Below are 20641 nucleotides of genomic sequence, written 5' to 3' on the forward strand. Positions count from 1 at the left end.
GTGGGTGACAGTGACAGTGGTTGACGTTGACAGTGGGTAATGGTGACAGTGGGTAACGGTGACAGTGGATGACAGTGACAGTGGGTTATGGTGACAGTGGGTGACAGTGACAGTGGGTGACAGTGACTGGGTGGGGTGACTTACCTTGACCGGGTGGGTGCAGCTTGTCGCCGGACGCTTTCCCCTCCTGCCCCCGATATCCCCTTCTGCCCCCGATATCCCCGCGGCAGCTGCCAGGGACGGGAGGTGGGCTTGGGGAGGGGGCACGGGAGGAGAGCTTGGGGGGGGCACGGGAGGTGGGCTCGGGGGGGGGGGGGGCAAGGCCACGAGAGGTGGGCCGGGGGGCATGTGGGAGGTGGGTGCACGGGAAACTGGCCAAGGGGGGGAAGGGGGCCGCAGCGAATCTGGTACTTCCCCCTCCATCCCACGTTGGGAGCGGGAGGGGGAGCGGGCCGCAGCGGAGCTGGTACTTCCCCCTCCATCCCACGTTGGGAGGGGGAGCGGGCCGCAGAGGAGCTTGGCTTGTACTTCCCCCTCTGTCCCACTTTGGGAGCGGGGGGAAGTGGGCCCTGCTTGCCATGCGCGCCGGGACCGCGGGGAATCGGCGCCATTTTTTTAAACGTTTTTTTTTTTAAATGTATTTAATTAACTGTTGCTTGGCCGCGCAGGGGGCCCGGCCAGACCCACGGGGCCCGTGAAGCAGTACCCTTTGTCCCCCCTGTGCCCCCACTGTTTGCGGCCCTGGATCCAGGGGGGGGCAAGCGCCCCCCCTTGCCCCCCCTGCAGACGCCCATGACAACAGCGCCTCCACCCAGAAGGGATCCACACAGTTTGTAGGATAGCCCCTCCCGGGAATACACCATAAGTAAACACTCACACCAAATATATGCAACTGTGTTTACTAAGGGTAATAGTTAGTGTCTATAACACTCATCCATAGAATGGGCAGGTCACCCAATACATCCCAGTAATATCATACAGAGTACTAACAGCTCTATACATAACATAACATGCATTGGGTGCAAGGGTCACCAATATCCCCTTGTACAGGCCCTTGGCCTTTCCGCCCCAAAAGTAACCTAACCACACAGTGCCCACAATAATTGGGTGCTCGGCACCAGCGTCCCAGTGTCCTGGCTCGTTCCCATCCCAAATGTGTGACAGCGCTGCTCACATGTGTATGGTTGGTGCATACGTCTGCGCCCGGGTGTAAAGGTCTTCAAAAAGGGTCTGACGCAGAACAGGAATCCGCCTCCGCGGTGCCCCACCTCCGTGTGAGGTGTCTCCCTCGTGGAGCGTCTCACCTGCAGAATGTCTCTTACTGTAGAGCCTGTCTGAGTCCAGACGCAGGCCGCGATCACCGCGTGCAACCGGCACCGGTGATATCACATAACACTGTGTACTATAGAAAGCACCCCCACTTGCACGGAAGGGGCCTCTCTTTGAAGCAGCCAAAGCTAACTACTGTGGCTACACTGCAAAGCAACACTGTCTCAGCTTAGTTATCCTGCTCAGCTAAGGTGGCAGCATCCCTACCTTGGGTCTGTCCCTAGCTGCAGCAACTCACTGGTGACTCAGGGCTATCTGGGGCCTGGGGAGGGTACCCTGGCCTAGTGCATTGGTCACTGACCCCTGCACACCTACCTCCTCCCCTGTCTGCCTCCCATCCCTGAGTGACTTCCTTCCTGCAAGCCTGCTAATATCCCTAACTAGATCCTCCCCTAAACAGGAGGATTCCTCACCCCTATTGGCTTAGCTAAAGCACCTGACTGCCTGCAGCTATGCCTCCTGGGAACTGTAATTCCCAAGGAGGCTCTTGCCTATTGAGACCGTATGGGCGTCTCTCTAATGGCCGTCTACCTTTTCCTATCTGTGCCTGCGCTATCCTAGTGGCCGCCGCGCCACTTCCTTGCGCATGCGCAACATCTAGGGGGCCTTCCTGCCTTTCTACATTCTCCTGCGGTCTGTCTGCCACCTCTAAAATGGCCGTCGCAACTCCCAGCAGTCTGCTGCGCGTGCGCGGCCATTTTGCCACACACAAGATGGCCACCGCACTCGTCCGCACATGCGCAAGCGTTCGCACACGAGCAGTTAATTCCAACATGGCGACACCAACCAGTGGAAAGCCGCCGGAGCCTCCCTGCGCCTCCTGCTGCCGGCTATCTCGCCGCACCGCCTTCGCTGACCGCGCGGCACCTAACCAGAGGGAAGGGGGTTCGCAGGGAAGCGTACCATAGCCGGGGACCCGCGCTGGGACCAGGGCTATACTTTAAAGAACACTTCCCTGTTCTTGAAAACAATAAAGGGGACTCCTACCCCAACTTAACTATTTACAGTTGAGATCCTTCCCTGGTCTCTCCTCTCGGGATCTGGCAGTTGGAATACTTCTGCTCTCCTATTTGTCATCTTCCCTTCATCCCCTGTCTCTGGGTATAAAAAGGGTGCAGCTAAGCCTCTGCCTGGTCATTCGTGGACACTCTACCTAGAGGGGCAAGTGTTTAGTATCTAACTCCTTCTAACCCATATAGTAACCCCAACATGGGGGGGGGGGGGAGGGGGGCATATTTATCACAAAGAAATCCCACCAACAGAAGCTGTAGATTTTCATTTAATGCACTTGGTGGAATAGTTTGTCACTGTTTGTTCTGCAATTTTGCAGATTGGCGGCTTCAGTAGATAACTTCCACAATGTGTTTCAGAGGTGTACTTATAAAATGTTTGTTTGTGAAGATATTTTTTGTGTGTTTGGACACAATTTACATAAATGTAATCATTTGGGAATTATTGGTAATTGTTCTTGAGTATATAAAAGTATATGTACTGTATAATAGCCAATTTCATGGGGAAAAAACTATTATTTACTATAAGGTAAGTACTGTAGTTTTATTGCATAACTCTTCCAATGAAAGCAACAAAGAATAGAATATAACATTAGATGAGAAGTAAACCAGAGATAAAATGCTTACTGTAAAGGGATTCCTACAATAAATTACTCCACAAACAGATGGCTAAGACGGAAATGAACTGACCCCAGGGAATAGGATATGAATGGAAATAATTTTCATGCTGAGATAAATATGCGGGGATACCCTTTTGTATACCTTTTCTGCTAGCAGTTACATTAATTATTCATTTGTATGTTGTTGCCACACAAGAAAAATTACAATGGCTGCAGGTCTTTATATAAATATTGTCCTATAGCCTTTGAATCGTACAAAATAAATTGGGAATTATATGAAGCAATAAAATAACATGTGGGAGGGGTTAAGAAACATTTTAGATTTGCATTCAATAGGTTTATCTTTTTTCGCTTTTGCTGACAAAAACATACACTGTACAAAACTACTGCATACATCTTTATTGGAACAGATATATAGCAGATATAATTATTCGTATATTTGCTAGTTTCCCTTTATAAGAAAAAAAACTAAACTCACTTTTCATGTTTATCCTAATGAAGAGCAATAGGCTTGTGGTTAAAACAGCCGTCCTCGCGGCTCTTTTTGTTTTATATGTTGAAGCAGGGGGTCTCCGGGGCTGAACCGTGTTGAATTACGCTCCGGGGACCCCCTGCTTCCCGGTATCTCTCTTAGGAGCCATGGCTGGGTTCACTATATGGCGGTTTAAAAGTCCTGAGTCACACGGGTAAATGGAGTTATGGAGTGAAGTACATTGACAGAGTAAAACTGTTCATGTGATATAACAAATACAGAAAAAAACATGAGTAGGGAGGACTGCTGCTTTAGTTGTTCATGTTACTTTAATAAGGTTTTGTTAAATTTCTATAAAAGCTGTTTTAACAAAAAAACAGGCCCCTAATCATATTTTTAAACCCATTTTGCATGTGTTGTGTAATGTTTTGCTAATGACGAATAATTATTTTCTCTTAAGATTACATTGAATGTGTTCAATTCTAGGGAGACACTTCCTATGTGAAGGATCGTTGGTGTGTTTTTGATGGATTCATGGTGTTTTGTCTTTGGGTATCATTGGTTCTACAGGTAATGTTTCTCTCTATAAGATTCTAGGGATATGAAAAGTTTACTGCTGATTATTGAGTCAGAAAATATAGATTTAGCAAACAAAAGAAATGATATTGAAACTATGTATTTATTGTAGGTACTGTATGTGTCAGTATATCACTACAAAGTAAAATCATATATAGTAAACAAAGAATAGCCCAGTGTTGCTGGCTTTTCCAGCTCTAAATTCTTGTGCATGTGTGTATACATACGCATACATTCATATACATACATACATACATACATAGAAGAAAGAAAAGAAAAAAAGCGCCCAATCCTTGAACATTACTGTATAAAAAATGAATTTAATGTTCCAAAAACTCAATGGTCAAACTCACACACAATGAAGGTAAAAAAAGCATGTATGAGATCAATACTCATGCTCCGAATGGTCGGCAAGAACCTCTCCTCTGCTCAGCTGATCCGCAGATCGGTGTAATCCTCATGAGACTCACGAGGATTACACCGGTCTGCGGATCAGCTGAGCAGAGGAGAGGTTCTTGCCGACCATTCAGAGCATGAGTATTGATCTCATACATGCTTTTTTACCTTCATTGTTTGCGAGTTTGACCATTGAGTTTTTGGAACATTAAATCCAATTTTTATACAGTAATGCACTAGGATTGGGCGCTTTTTTTCCTTTTCTTTCTTCTATACTGGTGGAGTGGGGAGCTTGTTGGGCCCTATCAGAAGGCACCAAAAGCCAGGCCTTTACCCCACTTCAGCAACACGCTTTGGAAGGGAGACTCTGGGAAGAAGCAATATCGTGAGTACACTACCTGGGGCTAACCCAATGAGGAAGGGGGGGTGTCTTTGGACAACCCACCCCAACCTTCAGGGTACCTTATGCCCTCTTAAGGCTTAGTACTGCTACTTTTATTTTTTATACCCAGCTTATGCTCCCTTCCATCACATACGGTCCCAGCACTTTCAGAGCACCATCCCACAAACATATCAGAAGGCAGCCTGTTTCCTGTTTTAGTGCGTGTTTTTGCTGTATTGTACTTTATACCTCCTGGACTAATAAGGACACTATGTTTTAAGTATTGTGATTTTTTTATTGTCATATTTTTTATTCATTTTTTGGGGAGGGTTTTCTAGGCATCCACAGTACTATTTTTGATTAGTGTGATATTATTTGCATTAGCATTTCATGCTTGGACATCTATGTTTGACATTTAGTGGATTTTATATGGTTTACTGACACATTGGTGAAGATTTATTCATACTATTTTCCACCACTGATTGGGCATTATTAACAACAGTCACTTAAGCGCAGTCTTTTTTGTAAATTTATACATACATACATGCACATTCACATGTCTTAGGCAGGTCTGCAACCCTGCCTTTCACCATTATCACCTAGCTTACAGTGCTTCTACTGCAGCAAGGGATTCTGGGAAATGACATGCAAATGAGCACACCATGTCACGTTTTGCCTGAAAAACCATTGTTACATGGAGCCAATATAAGCTAATGCTCACTGTTAACACAGCTTTTAAGCACAGCAAGGGAATCAGATGCAAAGCCAGAGAAACCACTCACAGACATGTTTCAACCTAACTGGGTCTCATCAGTGTGAAGTTGGTTGTACTGCTGGCTTTGCAATTTTCAAGGCTGTAGGATTTACCATCACATTTTAAGTTATGGTGGGAGAAAAGGCAACAAGAAACCTCCACCGTATTGAATATAGCAAATAAAAAGATAACTTGTGAGCAAATTCATAGCTTATGTGGGTTCCATGTAACAATGTTTTTTCAGGCAAAAGGTGACACGGTGTGCTCATTTGCATGTCATTTCCCAGAATCCCTTGCTGCAGTGGGAGCACTGTATGTGAGGTGATAATGGTGGAAGGTGGGGTTGCAGACCTGCCTAAGACATGTGAATTTTTTATATATATATACAGTGGTTGACAAATCACCAAAAAATCTACTCGCCACACAAAAAAATCTACTCGCCACCTAGTACCAAACGTGTGCTGCTTGGGCCAATATTTACTTGCCCGGGGATTAAATCCACTCGCCCGGGGCGAGCAAATGTATAGGTTTGTCGAACACTGTATATATATATATATATATATATATATATATATATATATATACACACATGCACAAGAATTTAGAGCTATATCTCCATGCAGTGCTGAGTCTTCTTCATCGAACAACCCAGCTTTGGGTGAAGTGTACATGTACACTTCCAAAGCTGGGTTGTTCGATGAAGAAGACTCAGCACTGCATGAACATGACCAAGAAAGAATTGTATTACATATACATAATAACCACTGGTGTGTACCGAAATGTTGGTTATTATGTCTGTGCAATACAATTTTTTCTTGATCACCTTCATGCGGTGCTGAGTCTTCTTCATTGAATCCACTTTGGGTGAAATATTTCTATATCTATTTTTATGACCTGTGCCTTTTTCTTTGTTTTTGAGGTGTGTCTACACTGTACATTCTATACTGTATATATATACACATTGCAAGACAGTTAAAACAATATTCACCAGAAAGAGATCGAAAAGTATGACATGGGTTGAGTCAAATAAAGGCTTTAACATAGGGAAACCTTGGAGCTTTACTCTTTTGCTTTAGTGGCAAGCCAAACAATCACAGAGCGAGGCAATTTAGGTCAAAGCTGTTACAACAAGGAAAATGTTAAATGGGCATCATGTCTAAGTACACAGAAACATTGATTACATGTGGAGCGCAGATCATAATATCCCCTTGCAAATGTAATAAAAGCTCATAACGTAGCTGCTATGTTACGTGTTCCCTGGCATGCCAGACCTCAGGCCCTGTAGCTATGTCATGGGACATCCAAAGAGTTAAAGTGTCATTTCCACGTAGCAAGTCAAAAAATGTAAAAAAAACTACTTAATTATTCTTACAAATATCCTGTTTATTTTTTTCTTTCAAATTATCATTACAAATGCTAAAATAAGAATTTATCAATTGACTTCTATGGGAGAATTGCACAGTATCTCCAGATTGCAACATGATAAGAATAAAATATCATTAAAAAGCAAAACGGACTCTGTTAAATGCCTACAGTACATTTAAAAAAAAAAAATATAACAAAAGATTAGTACCCAGGACTTTACCATTAAAGCAATAATCTCATCTATACAAGTTTTGGGCATGATTAGAACCAGCAGGTTCCACAGAGCCGAACCATGCTATTTTTAGCTCCCGGACTCCAAGCTTCCAAAGATTATTTATTTACCAGTGATGGTGCTCCATCCTGGGGAAACAATATGGTCACCACATCTCAGGGGGGTCATCAGTTATGGCTTCTTATTGATCGACAGTGGTGGCCATGTTGGATTCTCCATGAAGTGCACTGGCACAGAAAACAAATTATACAAGTGTAGCTCAAATTTGAGAGAATACCATTATTTTTTTTTTTTTTAAGGGGTTGGGAATTCTGTTAAATTTTTGCATACCAAATTAAAATCTATAAATAAATGTAAACTCAATATCATTCTGGATCAAAAATGATCAGTGATACAGTTGCCCCTAATCGATGCAGAACTCACCAGCAATAAGTTACCTCTCACTAACAGCAGTGTTTATCTCCATTTCAACCTCATCAGTGCCCCGTCTTTATTACCTATCAAATTTGGCTCTACATAGCCACAGGTTCTGTTTCCTGGAGCTTATAGTCGTTTTTTTTTCTTATTTTTTCAATATCTTTCTGGTAGGTTAATTATTGCAAGGCTTACAGAAGTTATTTTACAAGAACGCCAGACAATATCAAGTTGTTTATACACATATTTCTAGGAATATAATGGTACATTCGGGCCCTTTTGATTCTTACCACCGTTTCAATATGTATACAGTAAATGTAACATCTAGGATTTTAGCATATGCTTTTGTAAAAATCTTAATCTTAAAGGTTAGCATGGTACAGTAATAATTTTTTTTTTTTAATCAAAAACAAGTGTAATCAGAGGGTGAAACAGGAGAACTAGTAAACAGGATGGCACTTTGCCTGTGGCAAAACAAGAGGAATTTCCCATCTGAAGGAAGTCAAACAACGCCAATTTTTGTCAGATTACCAGGTTAAAAAAAAATCGGTGTGAGGCATAACAAGATAAAGATAACCAACCAATGGTACTGTCATTAACTCACTTGAGTGCCTGGGAGGACTGTACCTTTATGTTAGAACAAAGCTGAAGGTTTATTTCTTTTTTTGGTGGTATTTCTTTAAAAGAAAGCCGATGTGCTCTTTTCCTTTTATATTGGCAGGTCTTTGAAATTGCAGCTATTGTTGACCAGATGTCCCCATGGGGAATGTTGCGGATTCCACGTCCTCTGATAATGATTCGAGCTTTCCGGATTTATTTCCGATTTGAGCTCCCGAGAACAAGGATAACAAATATTTTAAAGTAAGTATGTCATCTACAGAATGTAGATACGATTGCAAGAAACCAGTAGAAATGATAGAATGAGAATGTAAGTGGAATTTTTTGGGTCACATTGGCTAGCTGAAAAGGCATGGATTTCGGATTTAAAACAAAATATTTCAGAGAAACACATGGAAATGTATTGTTGTGATTTTTGTGAATGTACACCCAGCAAAGAGATATTTGATTCATGAAATACACCAGTCGGAAAAGTGACCTAGAAGAATTTTTGCTTTGGTACATACTGGGGGCTATTTTTATTTCTCAAATGCAAAACTGGTGCAAAAAAACTAGCCCAGATTTATCAAAAGGAAAAAGTGCAATGCTTTCATTACAGGCTCTTTTGATGCTGTACAGTAAGTGCCTGATTTAGAGTTTTGTGCAAAAATTGCATGGGTGTAAAAATATGGCATCGCCGTGCGTGGTCCATTACTTCTGAATAGGACCACACAGCAATAATTCCTAAGAGCTTCCCCGGGCAGAAACAAAAAGAAGTCTGGCTTCATCTGTATTAGCGCCAGCATCATTTATGTGTTTACAATGTGATTTAAGGTTTGGTGCTATAGGCTTCTTAGCATCTGGTCTAAAATGTGCAAATGAGATCTTACATTAGCACGATTGCTGATGCGTAGGTTGTACATCTGTTGCAATTATAGGACTGTGCATAACAATATCGTGTACATTTCATTTGCACATATTTGCATCATCAAGCCTCTTTAAAAACTAAAGTCTATTGTGTGTGACCATTTATCTGCAACAACTCTGCCTGGCATGTGCATGCATGTCCGATTAAACAAGCAACTAACAAGCTGAAAGAGAAAATGAAACTGAAAATGTAACAGAGAGGCCCTATAAATGTTTTACAGTCTTCTGCTGCCTCTTGGTCTATTGGCCAGTAAAACATTCGGTGCATCAGCAGCAAAATCAGCCATGGTTCATCAAAATCCATGGTGAAATGTACATGTTCTTATAGCATTGTCAGATTTGCACCTGTTCCAGACTTCACAATTAGGGAAACTTCTTAAATTAAAAACAGCCGTTAAAATGACTCAAGATTGGACCCAAATGCAAGAGGTAAGCTACTTAACAGGTGTATGTCCATGTAGAACTCCTTTAAATAAATTACCAGCCCCAACCCTAAATTCAATTTGCATATTTTTATGATTAACGGAAAATGTCATTATTATTTTTACTTCTCAAAACTCCCATTTACGCCCACAGAATAAGTTAGCGCTATTACCTCAATGTTGGTAGCCAGCTCTAAATCGGCCCCTAATTCTGATGCAGCTGTTGACTTTTAAAACTACCTTAGTTTAATCTAGACAGAAAGGCACTCAAATTTCAGAGTTACCAGTGATGTTAGTGGTGGCCATAAAACACCTCAACTTATTTCAGATGCTTGTCTCCTGTAGTTTTTACTTTATATTACTGCCAGCAGAGGAGTGTACAGTGCTGATATTTAAAATGAAATGCTATGTATTGACTGACATAGTTATTAATGCTGAAGTCTGTGATAAGGAAAAGTTTGAGAACTCATAAGGGGCATTTTTATGATTTAATATATATGTATATTTTATTTCAGGCGCTCTGGAGAGCAAATTTGGAGTGTTTCGATATTTTTACTATTTTTTCTGCTTTTATATGGAATTCTTGGAGTTCAGATGTTTGGGACGTTTACTTATCACTGTGTTACAAATGACACACAGCCTGGGTAAGTTTATGCATGTTTACTTGTTTACATTAGGTAGCAATTGTTTACAAAGAGGTATTGATCTGAAAAAAAGAACATACTGTACTGTATATTGATTCAGAAGTCTAACTCAACTATTCAAAAATGTGTTGTTCTAATATGGACATTCCCCCCAATTATGTAATATTCTAGGCTGCTACAATTAGAGTACTGTTAACAATGGACAGGCACTCACAGGTCTTTGTAAAAAGTTTGTTTATTAAAACACACAAATGGACTTTTCAGTCTGCACAGTGAGTTTTATCAAGATATAAACATAGTAGGGGGAAAAAACATACACACCATACGTGAAAAAAAAAACACAAGATGGTGTAATGACAACGGTGGACGTCACCGTGGAGAAGTGGAAAATCCCCAAATCGGTGTGAGAAAGACGGGGTAAAGAGAGTGGGGGGAGGGAGAACAGTAGTGTATGCGACACACAATATAAAATGGATAAAAATTAGAGTATCAAACCTTGTACCAACTTGTAGATACATAAGAATAAACGTTGTAACAGTATGTCAAGGAATAAAGATAACTCCTTAGTGTAACCCCTCCGTTAACTACCTGAGACTAATCTGTTTCTTGCTGATGTGGGGGCCTGAGTTATACTCCGTTAGTGCTGCTTGTATTTACCAGCTGAGCACATGATCATATGTCAGACAAACCGAGCACGACACCTGGGTCGTTATAACAATTTTATGAACAATAGAAAAGGTATAAACCATCACAGCAAATCTCGCTGGTTGAGGATCACCACAGCACCATTGTTACACTTACAGTACAAACCCAGCGCTGTGCAATTATAGGTATTGGAGAGTCTTATATTACCCATGACAACCCTGTGTCACAGAGAATCCTGGTATATGTGCTAGCACGTAACGTTGGAGCTCATGGTGCTTAGTGTGGTACCGTGGCAGGCCTGTGTTTCGCAAGGCTTTAGTACCCCTTTTACTTGTGTTGGTGATAAAGATCCCCTTTGTAGTTACTCACTGTTTCCTTAGGCTGGAGGCTGATGATACCCTGATACATTGCTAAAAGAGCCTGCCTGCAGACTGCTGCTACGTCTGTGGCTGTGGCTGCTGCTTACTGCTGCTGCTTATAATAGAAACTATTCTCTGCAGGGTTCCTCTTCTCCCTCTCTCTATGTGGGGCTCATGCAGATCCCTTTGTACAGGAGGGATCTGCACACAACCTCACTCCTTTAGCTCTCAGCAGAACTCCCCAGCCTCTCTCCCTCTTCAACGGTCACCAACTGTCATTTCACTCACTAAGCACAGTCACATGGTCCAGTGGAATATAATTCTTCAAGGTGCCATGTCCTGTGCTGATAGCAGACACAGGGGGTTACATCCTCCCCCTGCTGAAATGTTGATGCCCCCATCAAACAGGATAAATTAACAATACATGTATCTAATCTAACAATGACCTCCTCTCTAGGTACATAACCTGATAGGTACAGTACATCCGACACTCAAACAGTTTTGACAGCATTCTTGTTACCCCAGAATGTTCCACATTCCCCAACATCTCCTATTTCCAAAGTCATGGGTACTACCCATCGAACAGTACTAACCATAGGAACCTCAGTCGAAACTCCTAGTAAGTCATAGGTCAGTCTCATATGAGGTCTAGTCTCATTCTTAGGAAGTGAGGCTAATGCAGGAGGTATGACATCTACTTCCCTTTCCACCTTTCCACCTTAGGGGACTCTGGTGCCAGTGAATCGGATATGCACTAGGGGAAGACTCACAGTAATTTATCACGGATTCATCAGGACCTATGGATAAATTCCTCTGCTCTGGGTTCCAGTTCAAGAATAACAGATTTTTTCTGAATCCTGAGACCCTACTGATTATATTTGGGGACCCAGTTGAGAGGCAGGCAGTTTTTCCCTGTTCAAAATATTTGCCAAGTGCCCTAGCATTCCTTCCCAGGGTACCCCTCCTCTTGTTTGGACTCCTCATCACAGTCTTTTCTCTGTTCAATCGATCACTTCTCCTGGGCCCATGGGGTTCTTTTGGAATGTTTTTTCTCTCAGGGCAGCACACTGACTGACCTATTGGCAGGAGGTGGTTTCTATGTAGGTTCTTTGTGGGCCCATTTCCCTTTTCAGGCCTCACTCTATAGACGGGGAGTCCTACTAGCTTCTCTATTACCACATAAGGCTCAGTTTTCCAGCGATTTGCTATTTTGTGTTTTAAGGACTCTGTCCTGCAGTTGTAGCTCTTGCCCGTGTACTCTTTTATCGTAATGCCAAAGTTGCCAGCTTGTACGCTTCTTGTAACTGGTCTATGAGTTTCTGTACATATTGCATGTATGTGGTTGGGGATGTGCCATCTGCTGACACTCCAAAATACAGGTCAATGGGCAATCAGGCTTCCCATCCAAATATTAGGTAATTGGGTTAATACCTAGTGGATTCATTCTTGGTGCAGTTATAAGCATGGAGTAAGTGGTGTACATGCTGACTCCATCTTTCCTTTCCTTGATTATTTAGGGTACCCATCATATTTAATGGGGTCCTAACACACATTCCCATACTATTATTATTGAAGTATTTAAACTTTATACTTATTACCATATATGTTGTGTCAATTATATGTAGCATTGGGCACCCCTGTCTTTTGTTGTATTCATTTGCCATGCTCAGTAGCACTAATTTTGGCATAAATATATATTCATGATGTGGTGGGTGTAGGAGTTTGAGCTAGCTGGGAATGTGTGTGTGTTTATCTCACATTAATGACAGGAAGTCCATGCAGATTAAGTCCAGTTGCTGGTTATATTGGTCAAGGGTGCGGCCCGGGTAGGCCAAGTCTTTCTGGTCACACACCTTCTGCAATTTTTACAATATTCCTCAACATCCTGTGCCATTCTGGCCCAATAGAAACGATCTTTCACTAATCCCATTGTTTTGTCTGTGCCCTAATGGCCATGATCGTCATTTCATCATTTACAGAAGTACCAGTTGCATGATCGTCATTTACAGAAGTACCAGTTGCTTAGTCACCAGGTGCTGCATTTTCTTAGCAACTCTGAACATTACTCCATTGTTAAGCACCAGGTTATCCCATTGCTCCCTGATTACTGCCCGAGACGACTTCCAGTCCCTTATAGCTTACCACACTTGTCTCAGTCCATGGTCTGTCTGCTGCGATCGGATAGATCTTGTCGATTTAGTTGGGGTAATCCCTCCATGGTCAACTCTGCGGGGTAAGAGTACACTAAAAGAACTACAGTGGGAGAGATCCCCAGATTATCAACCACTCTATTTAGATTCAATATGGTAATTTGTCTCGGCATTTCTACTTGCTAGCACAGTGCGTGCACTCCTGAGGTGGTAATATTTTTCCAAAGTCCATCCTGGGCTTGAGTGTCCCAGTGAATTCGTGACAATGTGTCCACATCAATATTTTGTTTCCCAGTTCTGTACTTTAGACTGAAATTGTAAATGGCCAATGATGCCAACCACCTGTGTCCAGTGGCATCCAGTTTAGCAGATGTTAGAATATACATAAGGGGATTGTTGTCTGTGTGCACTAAAAACACTGCTTCATGTAGATAGTCATGTAGTTTGTCCACTACCATCCATTTCAAAGCCAACAACTCCAGTTTGGGTACTGGGTAGTTTTTCTCAGACGGCATCAACCCCCCGGCTCACAAACGCTACTGGTCTCAGTCCTTCTTTGTGCTTTTGGTACAGCATTGCCCCCAATACATCCAAACTGGCGTCTACATGCAACACATAGGGCTTTGTGGATCTGCAAACGCTAGTACTGGTATCTTCATCAGGCTGGCTTTTATGGCTTGGAAAGTCTCCTTGCACATAGTAGTCCATCTATTCCCAAATGGTTCATTCATTTTGTATTGTATTGTATGTATTGTATGTCTCTATTAATATAGCACCAAAAGTGTACTCAGCGCTTCACAAAGAATACAGTACAGGGTATTATAATAATACAATAAGTGCAGCAAAATCAGACAATAGGAAAGGAAATTCCTGTCCTGAAGAGTTTACAATCTAAGAGGTTTAATGGGGAACATACAGAGACAGCAGGTGAGGGAATAAGTGCTGTAGATGGCAGTGCTTGGCCACAATGGGTGGTAGGAGTGACTGAGTGTGGGTGAATAGCAATGAGTGCAGGCTATTGAGATGCTTTGTGGGGTGAGTTTTAAGGTTAGTCAGTATTAAAATGAGAGGGTTAACACAATTTACAGGGGAAGAGATGGCAGGGAGGCATGGGTGAAATCAGGTGTGTATGTCTGGGTTCAGGATTAGGGGAGTTCCCCAGCAGCAGGAAGGAGTAGATAGAGGCTGTGAATAGAGGATATGTGTGGGTGTTTTTTTATTGAGGGGTAAAGAAGTTGATGGAAGAAAGGTGTATAAATAATGGTGCAGTGGGGAGTGGGGAAGTTGGAGAGAACAGAGAGATTAACAAAGTAGTGAGGAAACAGTAAACAGAAAAAGCAATAGGGAGGGCATAGTGAGATGCATGAGGTGAGACTTCCCAGGTACTGGTGGATAGAAAGAGTACAAAGAATCACAGCGTATCGAAAGTATAATTCTCACAGTTGCAAAGTTGTTATACAGAGTCCCGATCTTCCTCCAATCTTCACCTTCAATTTCTACTCCAAAATTAACTCTGCCACACACTTTTGATGTTACACTTTAAGATGGGACACAGCCATATGGCTTCACAGTCAAGACATTCTGTCTTAAGTACTCTAATCACATGCAATTGAATAACAATTAAGGGAGGGGTCTGCCTATCAACTAACAGAAACATACCCCAATAGTTAATTAAATCTTAATTTCTCTTCATGGTAGAAATTCAGTTCAATGAAACTGTAAGGAATCGGGGAACATGTCTTTTGCGGCGTGTTCCCTCCTTACCTGCTGCTGCCGACGCGGCCACTGTTCCTGCCCATGCGCGCTCCCCCGCTCTAATTACAGAGCACGCACCCGCAGCTCTTCTAGCTGCCGCACGGAACCTGGTCCTGCCTCCCACACACGTCGCACGTCTCTCCCGTATGGTGCGCACACGCGATGACGTGTGACGAACCCCAACTGCGTGGCAAGTCTCTCTTCCCTGCCTTGTTTAGAAAAAAAACAAGAAAAAAGCGCACACCTCATAGTGTAGTATGTTAGTTTTACTTGGCAAGAAAAAATTAAATTGCACTTACAAAATGTCAGTGCAATGAGAGCACTGAATGTGTACACTCTTTGGGTATCTCAGCCACCCCTGACGAAGAGGCACACGCCTTGAAATGCGTATGGTGGTTCTGGTTGGTCAGGACACTGTGTGGGAGTATCAGAGGCAGGCTCTGCGGAAGAAGGAGAACTCGAGGAGGCGCTGATCGAGTAACATCATTCCCCCTGCCGGAGCTCTGAGGCCAGTGACGTCATTACGTGGGAACGTAGTGACGAATTAACACAGCGACGCGGCGCCCCACGTGGTGCGGAAGCACTCTGCACTTGGAGGAACCTACACCAGCAGGACAGACCTGATGGACGCGTCAGTGGAGGTGGACAGGAGTACACAGATGCTACTTATGCTGAGATACCACAAGAGTGTTAACATTCAGTGCTCTCATTGCACTGACATTTTGTAAGTGCAATTTTATCTTTTCTTGCCAAGTAAAACTAACATACTACACTATGAGGTGTGCGCTTTTTTCTTGTTTTTTCTATTCTAGTACCCTTGTGGAAGTTGGGTTGTTCCCAACATTTGGAAAAGCAGCACCTTCTGAACAGAATTGGACTTTCTAACTCCATGGTTTTTATATACTTTTATATGTTTATATGATTTCATTGTTATTTGCATTTTGGTATATTATATATATTGTTCTTATGTGATTGGTTTGAGTGCCCCGTTGCTGAGGCTTATTTATATATATATATATATATATATTTTTTTTTTATATATGGTTTTATTTAATTACTATTAGATCATTCTTAGATCAGCATTTATTTTCTTCATATTGTGTTCTCTGCCTTGTTGCCTGCAGCCTATCCCAGCTCCATTGGGCCGCGCCTCCGCTCCGACCCCTGTCCCCATTGGCCTGTCCTGCCTTTAAATACTTCCTGCTTCCTCCTATGCTTTGCTCAGCATAATCTTATGTAGCCTTGTGAAGCTCACTTTGTTTGTGCAGTGCTCTCTAATTTGCAGTTAACCTCTTGGGTACTGACTCGGCTTGTTTGTGGACCCTTCTGGATTTTGGACTTTGGCATACCCTCGACTATGGCGATCTCTCCTACCCTTGAACACGGCATACGGACTCGGACTACGCTGCTCTCTCCAATCCCAGACCACGGTTTACAGACCCCTACTATCCTGTTTTCTCCAATCCCAGAACTCGGCAAGTATACCGCATCTTCTACACTCTCCAACCCAGACCCAGCTGCGCTAAACTATCCGCCTTCCAGGCACGCCTCCGACCGCTGCGGGTGTGTGGTGTTATACCTTCCCACCTTAGTGCCAGGGTCTTGTCTTGTTTGTGGAAAGCGCGAGCATTACAGTTTTTAAGCGGTTCGGACAGACCCTGCTAGAAGGCTGCTGATAGGGCCTCATCATTCCATCATGTCTCCACAGCAATGGTCCGGAACTCGAGGGCATACCTTGCGACAGATCTATTATCCTGCGAAATATGAAACAGGGAGGAAGCTGCAGTAACCTTTTGGCCTGGAGTGTCAAAGACCTGTCTAAACTCTTCCTTGAAGCGTGCAAATTCCTGCGTGAGCTCTGGTCTTTGCTCCCAGATGGGAGATGCCCACGCCAAGGCATCCCCGGTGAGCAGAGCAATAATGTATGCCACCTTGGATCTATCAGAAGAGAAACGTGAGGGAGTTAACTCAAATTGTACATCACATTGGTTGAGGAACCCTCTATAGCGATTGGGGGTAGGAAGACGAGGTTCAAGAGGCATGGATATTTCCACGGTAGGGGAAGACAAGGTTTCATGTCTGATACTCCTGGACTGGGATTGTCGTGCTATGCTTTGAGTCAAAGAATCAATCTAATTCTGAAATTATAGGAGGTGTTCACCAATAGAGGCTAGGGTCTGGCCTACCTCAGGGGGGTCCATGTTAATTGGGCTGAGCATACTGTACTGCTTGTGCTCCCCAACGAACAAGGCGGGACCCCGTCACTTAGGTGGGAAAGTACAAGACTGCGCACTCACAGTAGTGGAGGCACGCCTGGAGAGTGGATAGCCAGCGTAGCCGGGTCTGGGCTTGGAGAGATCGGGTTAGTTGAGATACTTGCCAGAGTCCAGGTGCAAAGCCAGTGGGATGGTCAATGTCCGTTGGAACCGGGAGAGTTATTGTATATCCGAAAGCCGTGGTCAGGGATGGAGAGGTGCGGGTAGTCAGAGGCAAGCCTGGGTATCCAGAGAGGGTCCAATTGTCGAGCCAGGGTCGTTATCCAGAGAGGGTCCTAAAGTCAAGCCAGGTCAGTACACAAGAAAGCAGCAGAGAAAACACAGGAACAAGGCACAAGACAAGGCACAGCAAACGCAGGCACACAAGGCTACACCGGTTATGCTCAGCAAGGTGAAAGTGAAAGTCTTTTAAAGTAAACAGGAACCAATACCAAGGGAGATGGAGCGGAGGTGTGGCCTCTGCAGAGTCTAGGATAGGCTGCATGAGACAAGTGGGCAATTAGGAATACTTGCCATGCAACTGGGGAGCAGTGCACACCGTCACGTGCGCACGCCGCTCGTGACAGACGCGCAACGCGACCGGGGGGTGGAGCCAAGCTCCGTGGCACAAAGTGAAGAGCTGCGGGTGTGTGCACGCTCTGTAACCAGAACGGGGAGGCGCGCTGCAGCAGGTAAGGAGGGAACACGCCGCTAGGGACGTGTTCCCCGATTCCTTACAGGTTGAAAAATGCTGTGTTATCGCCTCGATTATAATAGGGTCCAAGAGGTATAGATGTAGAGTAGGAGGGTTACCTTTAGTTTGAGAGGCAGAGAAAACAGTCTTGGAAATGGAGTGCAGATGATTTGTTCTAGGGCTCTGGAAAGAAGACCGCCTAGACTTATTCGGGCAATCGGCGAGATAGTGTCCTTCATTCCCGCAATTCAAACAGAGATCTTCTGAATTTCATCTATTCCTTTCTCCAAGAGAGATAGGTCCTCGCAATGGTTTTACTTGCATCGGCTTGCCTTCAGTTTCCCTGGGACGTCTTGGGGTGTTAGTATCTCTAACCCCAGGCTTGTTTGGCATGAACCCCTTTCTCTCCAATCTCCTTTCAGTAAGCCTTCGATCGATTTGAATGCATAAACGGACAAAGTCCACAAACCCCTGTTGAGGCACCACCAGCACTAGTTCGTCTTTAATTTGCTCAGAAAGGCCCTGACAAAAGTGATATCCCTGAGCAGCCTCATTTCACTCAGTATCAGTAACCCATCTGCGGAACTCAGCGGCGTACTCAGTTGCTGAGCGTCTTCCTTGACGAAACTTGTTCAGAGTTGCTTCAGCAGTCGCACCATGGTTTGTATCATCAAAAATCAGGCTCATGGCTCTGAATCCTTCCAGATCCCTCTGTAGTGGACTATTCTGTTCTAACATAGGGGAGACCCAAGCAAGAGCCTCATCTTTGAGCAGGTTTATGATTAGTCCAACCTGGGCTTTGTCTGTATTACAGATTGTGGGCTGTAGCTGAAACAGAAGTCTGCATTGATTGAGAAAACCCCAGAATTGTTATTTTTTCCACCCGATTTTTTCCGGATTGGGCACACGGGCGCGTTTTGCACAGGCACAGTGTTTTGAACAGGCAAAGCAGTTCTAGCCACGCACAATTTACGTTCTTCAGCCTCTGCGGAGACAGCACATTCTTCCAGACAACCAAGATGGTTGGAAACATGTCCTTGTTGAGCCTGAGCTTGGGTCAGGTCTGTTCCGGCGGGATCCATGGTGGGGTCTGTTTATTCTGTCAAGGGCTGAACTGCGGCTGGAGTGGATCCCAGTGGCAGGAACAGCAGGGAGCAGTCAGAGCTAGTCGTGGTCACAGGCAAAGGTCTGAGGCAGGCAGCAGGTAGCGTAGTCGAGGTTACAATTAAAGGTCAGAGTCAGGCAGCAGGTAGCGTGGTCGATGTCACAAACTAAACTTCAGAGGCAAGCAGCAGGTTGTGTGGTCGAGGTTACAAGCCAAGTTCGGAGGCAGGTAGAGTGGTCGAGGTCACTAGCAAAGACCGGCAACGAGGAGGCAGGAACAGGACTGGGACTCGGGAACAGGACTGGGACACAGGAACAGGGCAACAGCAAACAGCGACAGCAGCAGAGAATACAGGAACCTAGCAAGTGCTGGAGGAACCAGTATAAACAGGCAAGGAGAAACAGGAAAGGGAGATTTATATAGGTTTGGCTGGAGGCATGGGACAGGTTCAAAGGTGTCTGGTTTCAGAGTCTGGAAAGTTCTTTTAGAAAGCTAGCAAGAGAAACAGCAGTCCCAGTGGATGTGCATGGGTACTGCAGGCTAGAACCTAACAATTATCGAAGTTTATGGAATAGGCCCTTATGCCTTGATATATGTTTTTTGTTCTGTTTTATTAACAACTCTTTTTATGTTCTAGCTTTAGAGAGACCACATTTTATTACAGTTATATTTTTCCATTATAAGGGATAGTCATAAAAGAAATAGAACTAAATTGTGAAGTCAGAGTGCACTCAGATAATACTGAACTACTCCTGCAGTTGACTCTTTGAGCCAAGTACATTTTTCAGAATGGTGCAAATAGGAAATACACTTCAGCTTTCATATACTGTCAATAGTCAAAATCCACTTTTCTTTGTGGAGTACTGTAATTGACATGAACCAACTGTTTCAATTAAACAAATACTGTACTTATTTTTTTTAATGTGATCGCCTATCTGGAAATAAAAATCAGAAAACTATCACTATGACTGTCTGACAGTGATTTTATTGATCCCAGCTGTAAATAAAACAACATGTTTGAATCCCTACAAGATCTTATGCAATTGAAGCTTTATAAAATAATTCAAGTATAGATTAAAGAATGTTGACACAGCTGACCAGGAAATTCTGCTAATCAGCAGTGAAAGAGTTGAAGGCTTTTTCCATCAGAGGTGGATTAAAGGTCAGTACAGTACATGTTGGTAGAGGTACCAGCATAGCTATAATAGTAAAGATGTTTGTTTATGCTAATGAAAAAAAAACATTTTTATTTTGTTAAGCCAGAGTTTATGAAGCAAGAGTATTATAATGTTCAATCTTGCTACCCATTGGATGTATTTATTTTCGTGCTAACAGGCACTATTTTTATTGGGTCACCCTGCAAATATCATTTATCTTTTGAATTATAACCAGCCTATAAACTAATTAATTGTCAGTATATGTGAATGTAATAAAAATGCCATGGGGCATTAAACATCCAAGGCTCATTTCACATACAATACCGTGCCACCATTTACAGTGTACTGTATATATCTGCATTTAGGAGAAATTAAAATATG

At 43.4% G+C, this 20641-nt stretch overlaps 1 protein-coding gene across 5 annotated transcripts in view; it reads left to right on the plus strand.

The window, feature by feature from the left end:
- NALCN (sodium leak channel, non-selective) overlaps positions 1 to 20641 on the plus strand; it is a 617081-nt gene that overhangs the window by 85634 nt on the left and 510806 nt on the right. For all 5 annotated transcript variants that reach the window (XM_075590764.1, XM_075590763.1, XM_075590765.1 and 2 more), the window contains 3 exons: positions 3918 to 4001; positions 8272 to 8411; positions 10012 to 10140. In XM_075590764.1, the coding sequence (XP_075446879.1) occupies positions 3918 to 4001; positions 8272 to 8411; positions 10012 to 10140 (353 nt within the window). The remainder of the gene's footprint in view (positions 1 to 3917; positions 4002 to 8271; positions 8412 to 10011; positions 10141 to 20641) is intronic.

Source organism: Ascaphus truei, chromosome 3 (genome assembly GCF_040206685.1).
Source record: "Ascaphus truei isolate aAscTru1 chromosome 3, aAscTru1.hap1, whole genome shotgun sequence".
Lineage (NCBI taxonomy): Eukaryota > Metazoa > Chordata > Amphibia > Anura > Ascaphidae > Ascaphus > Ascaphus truei.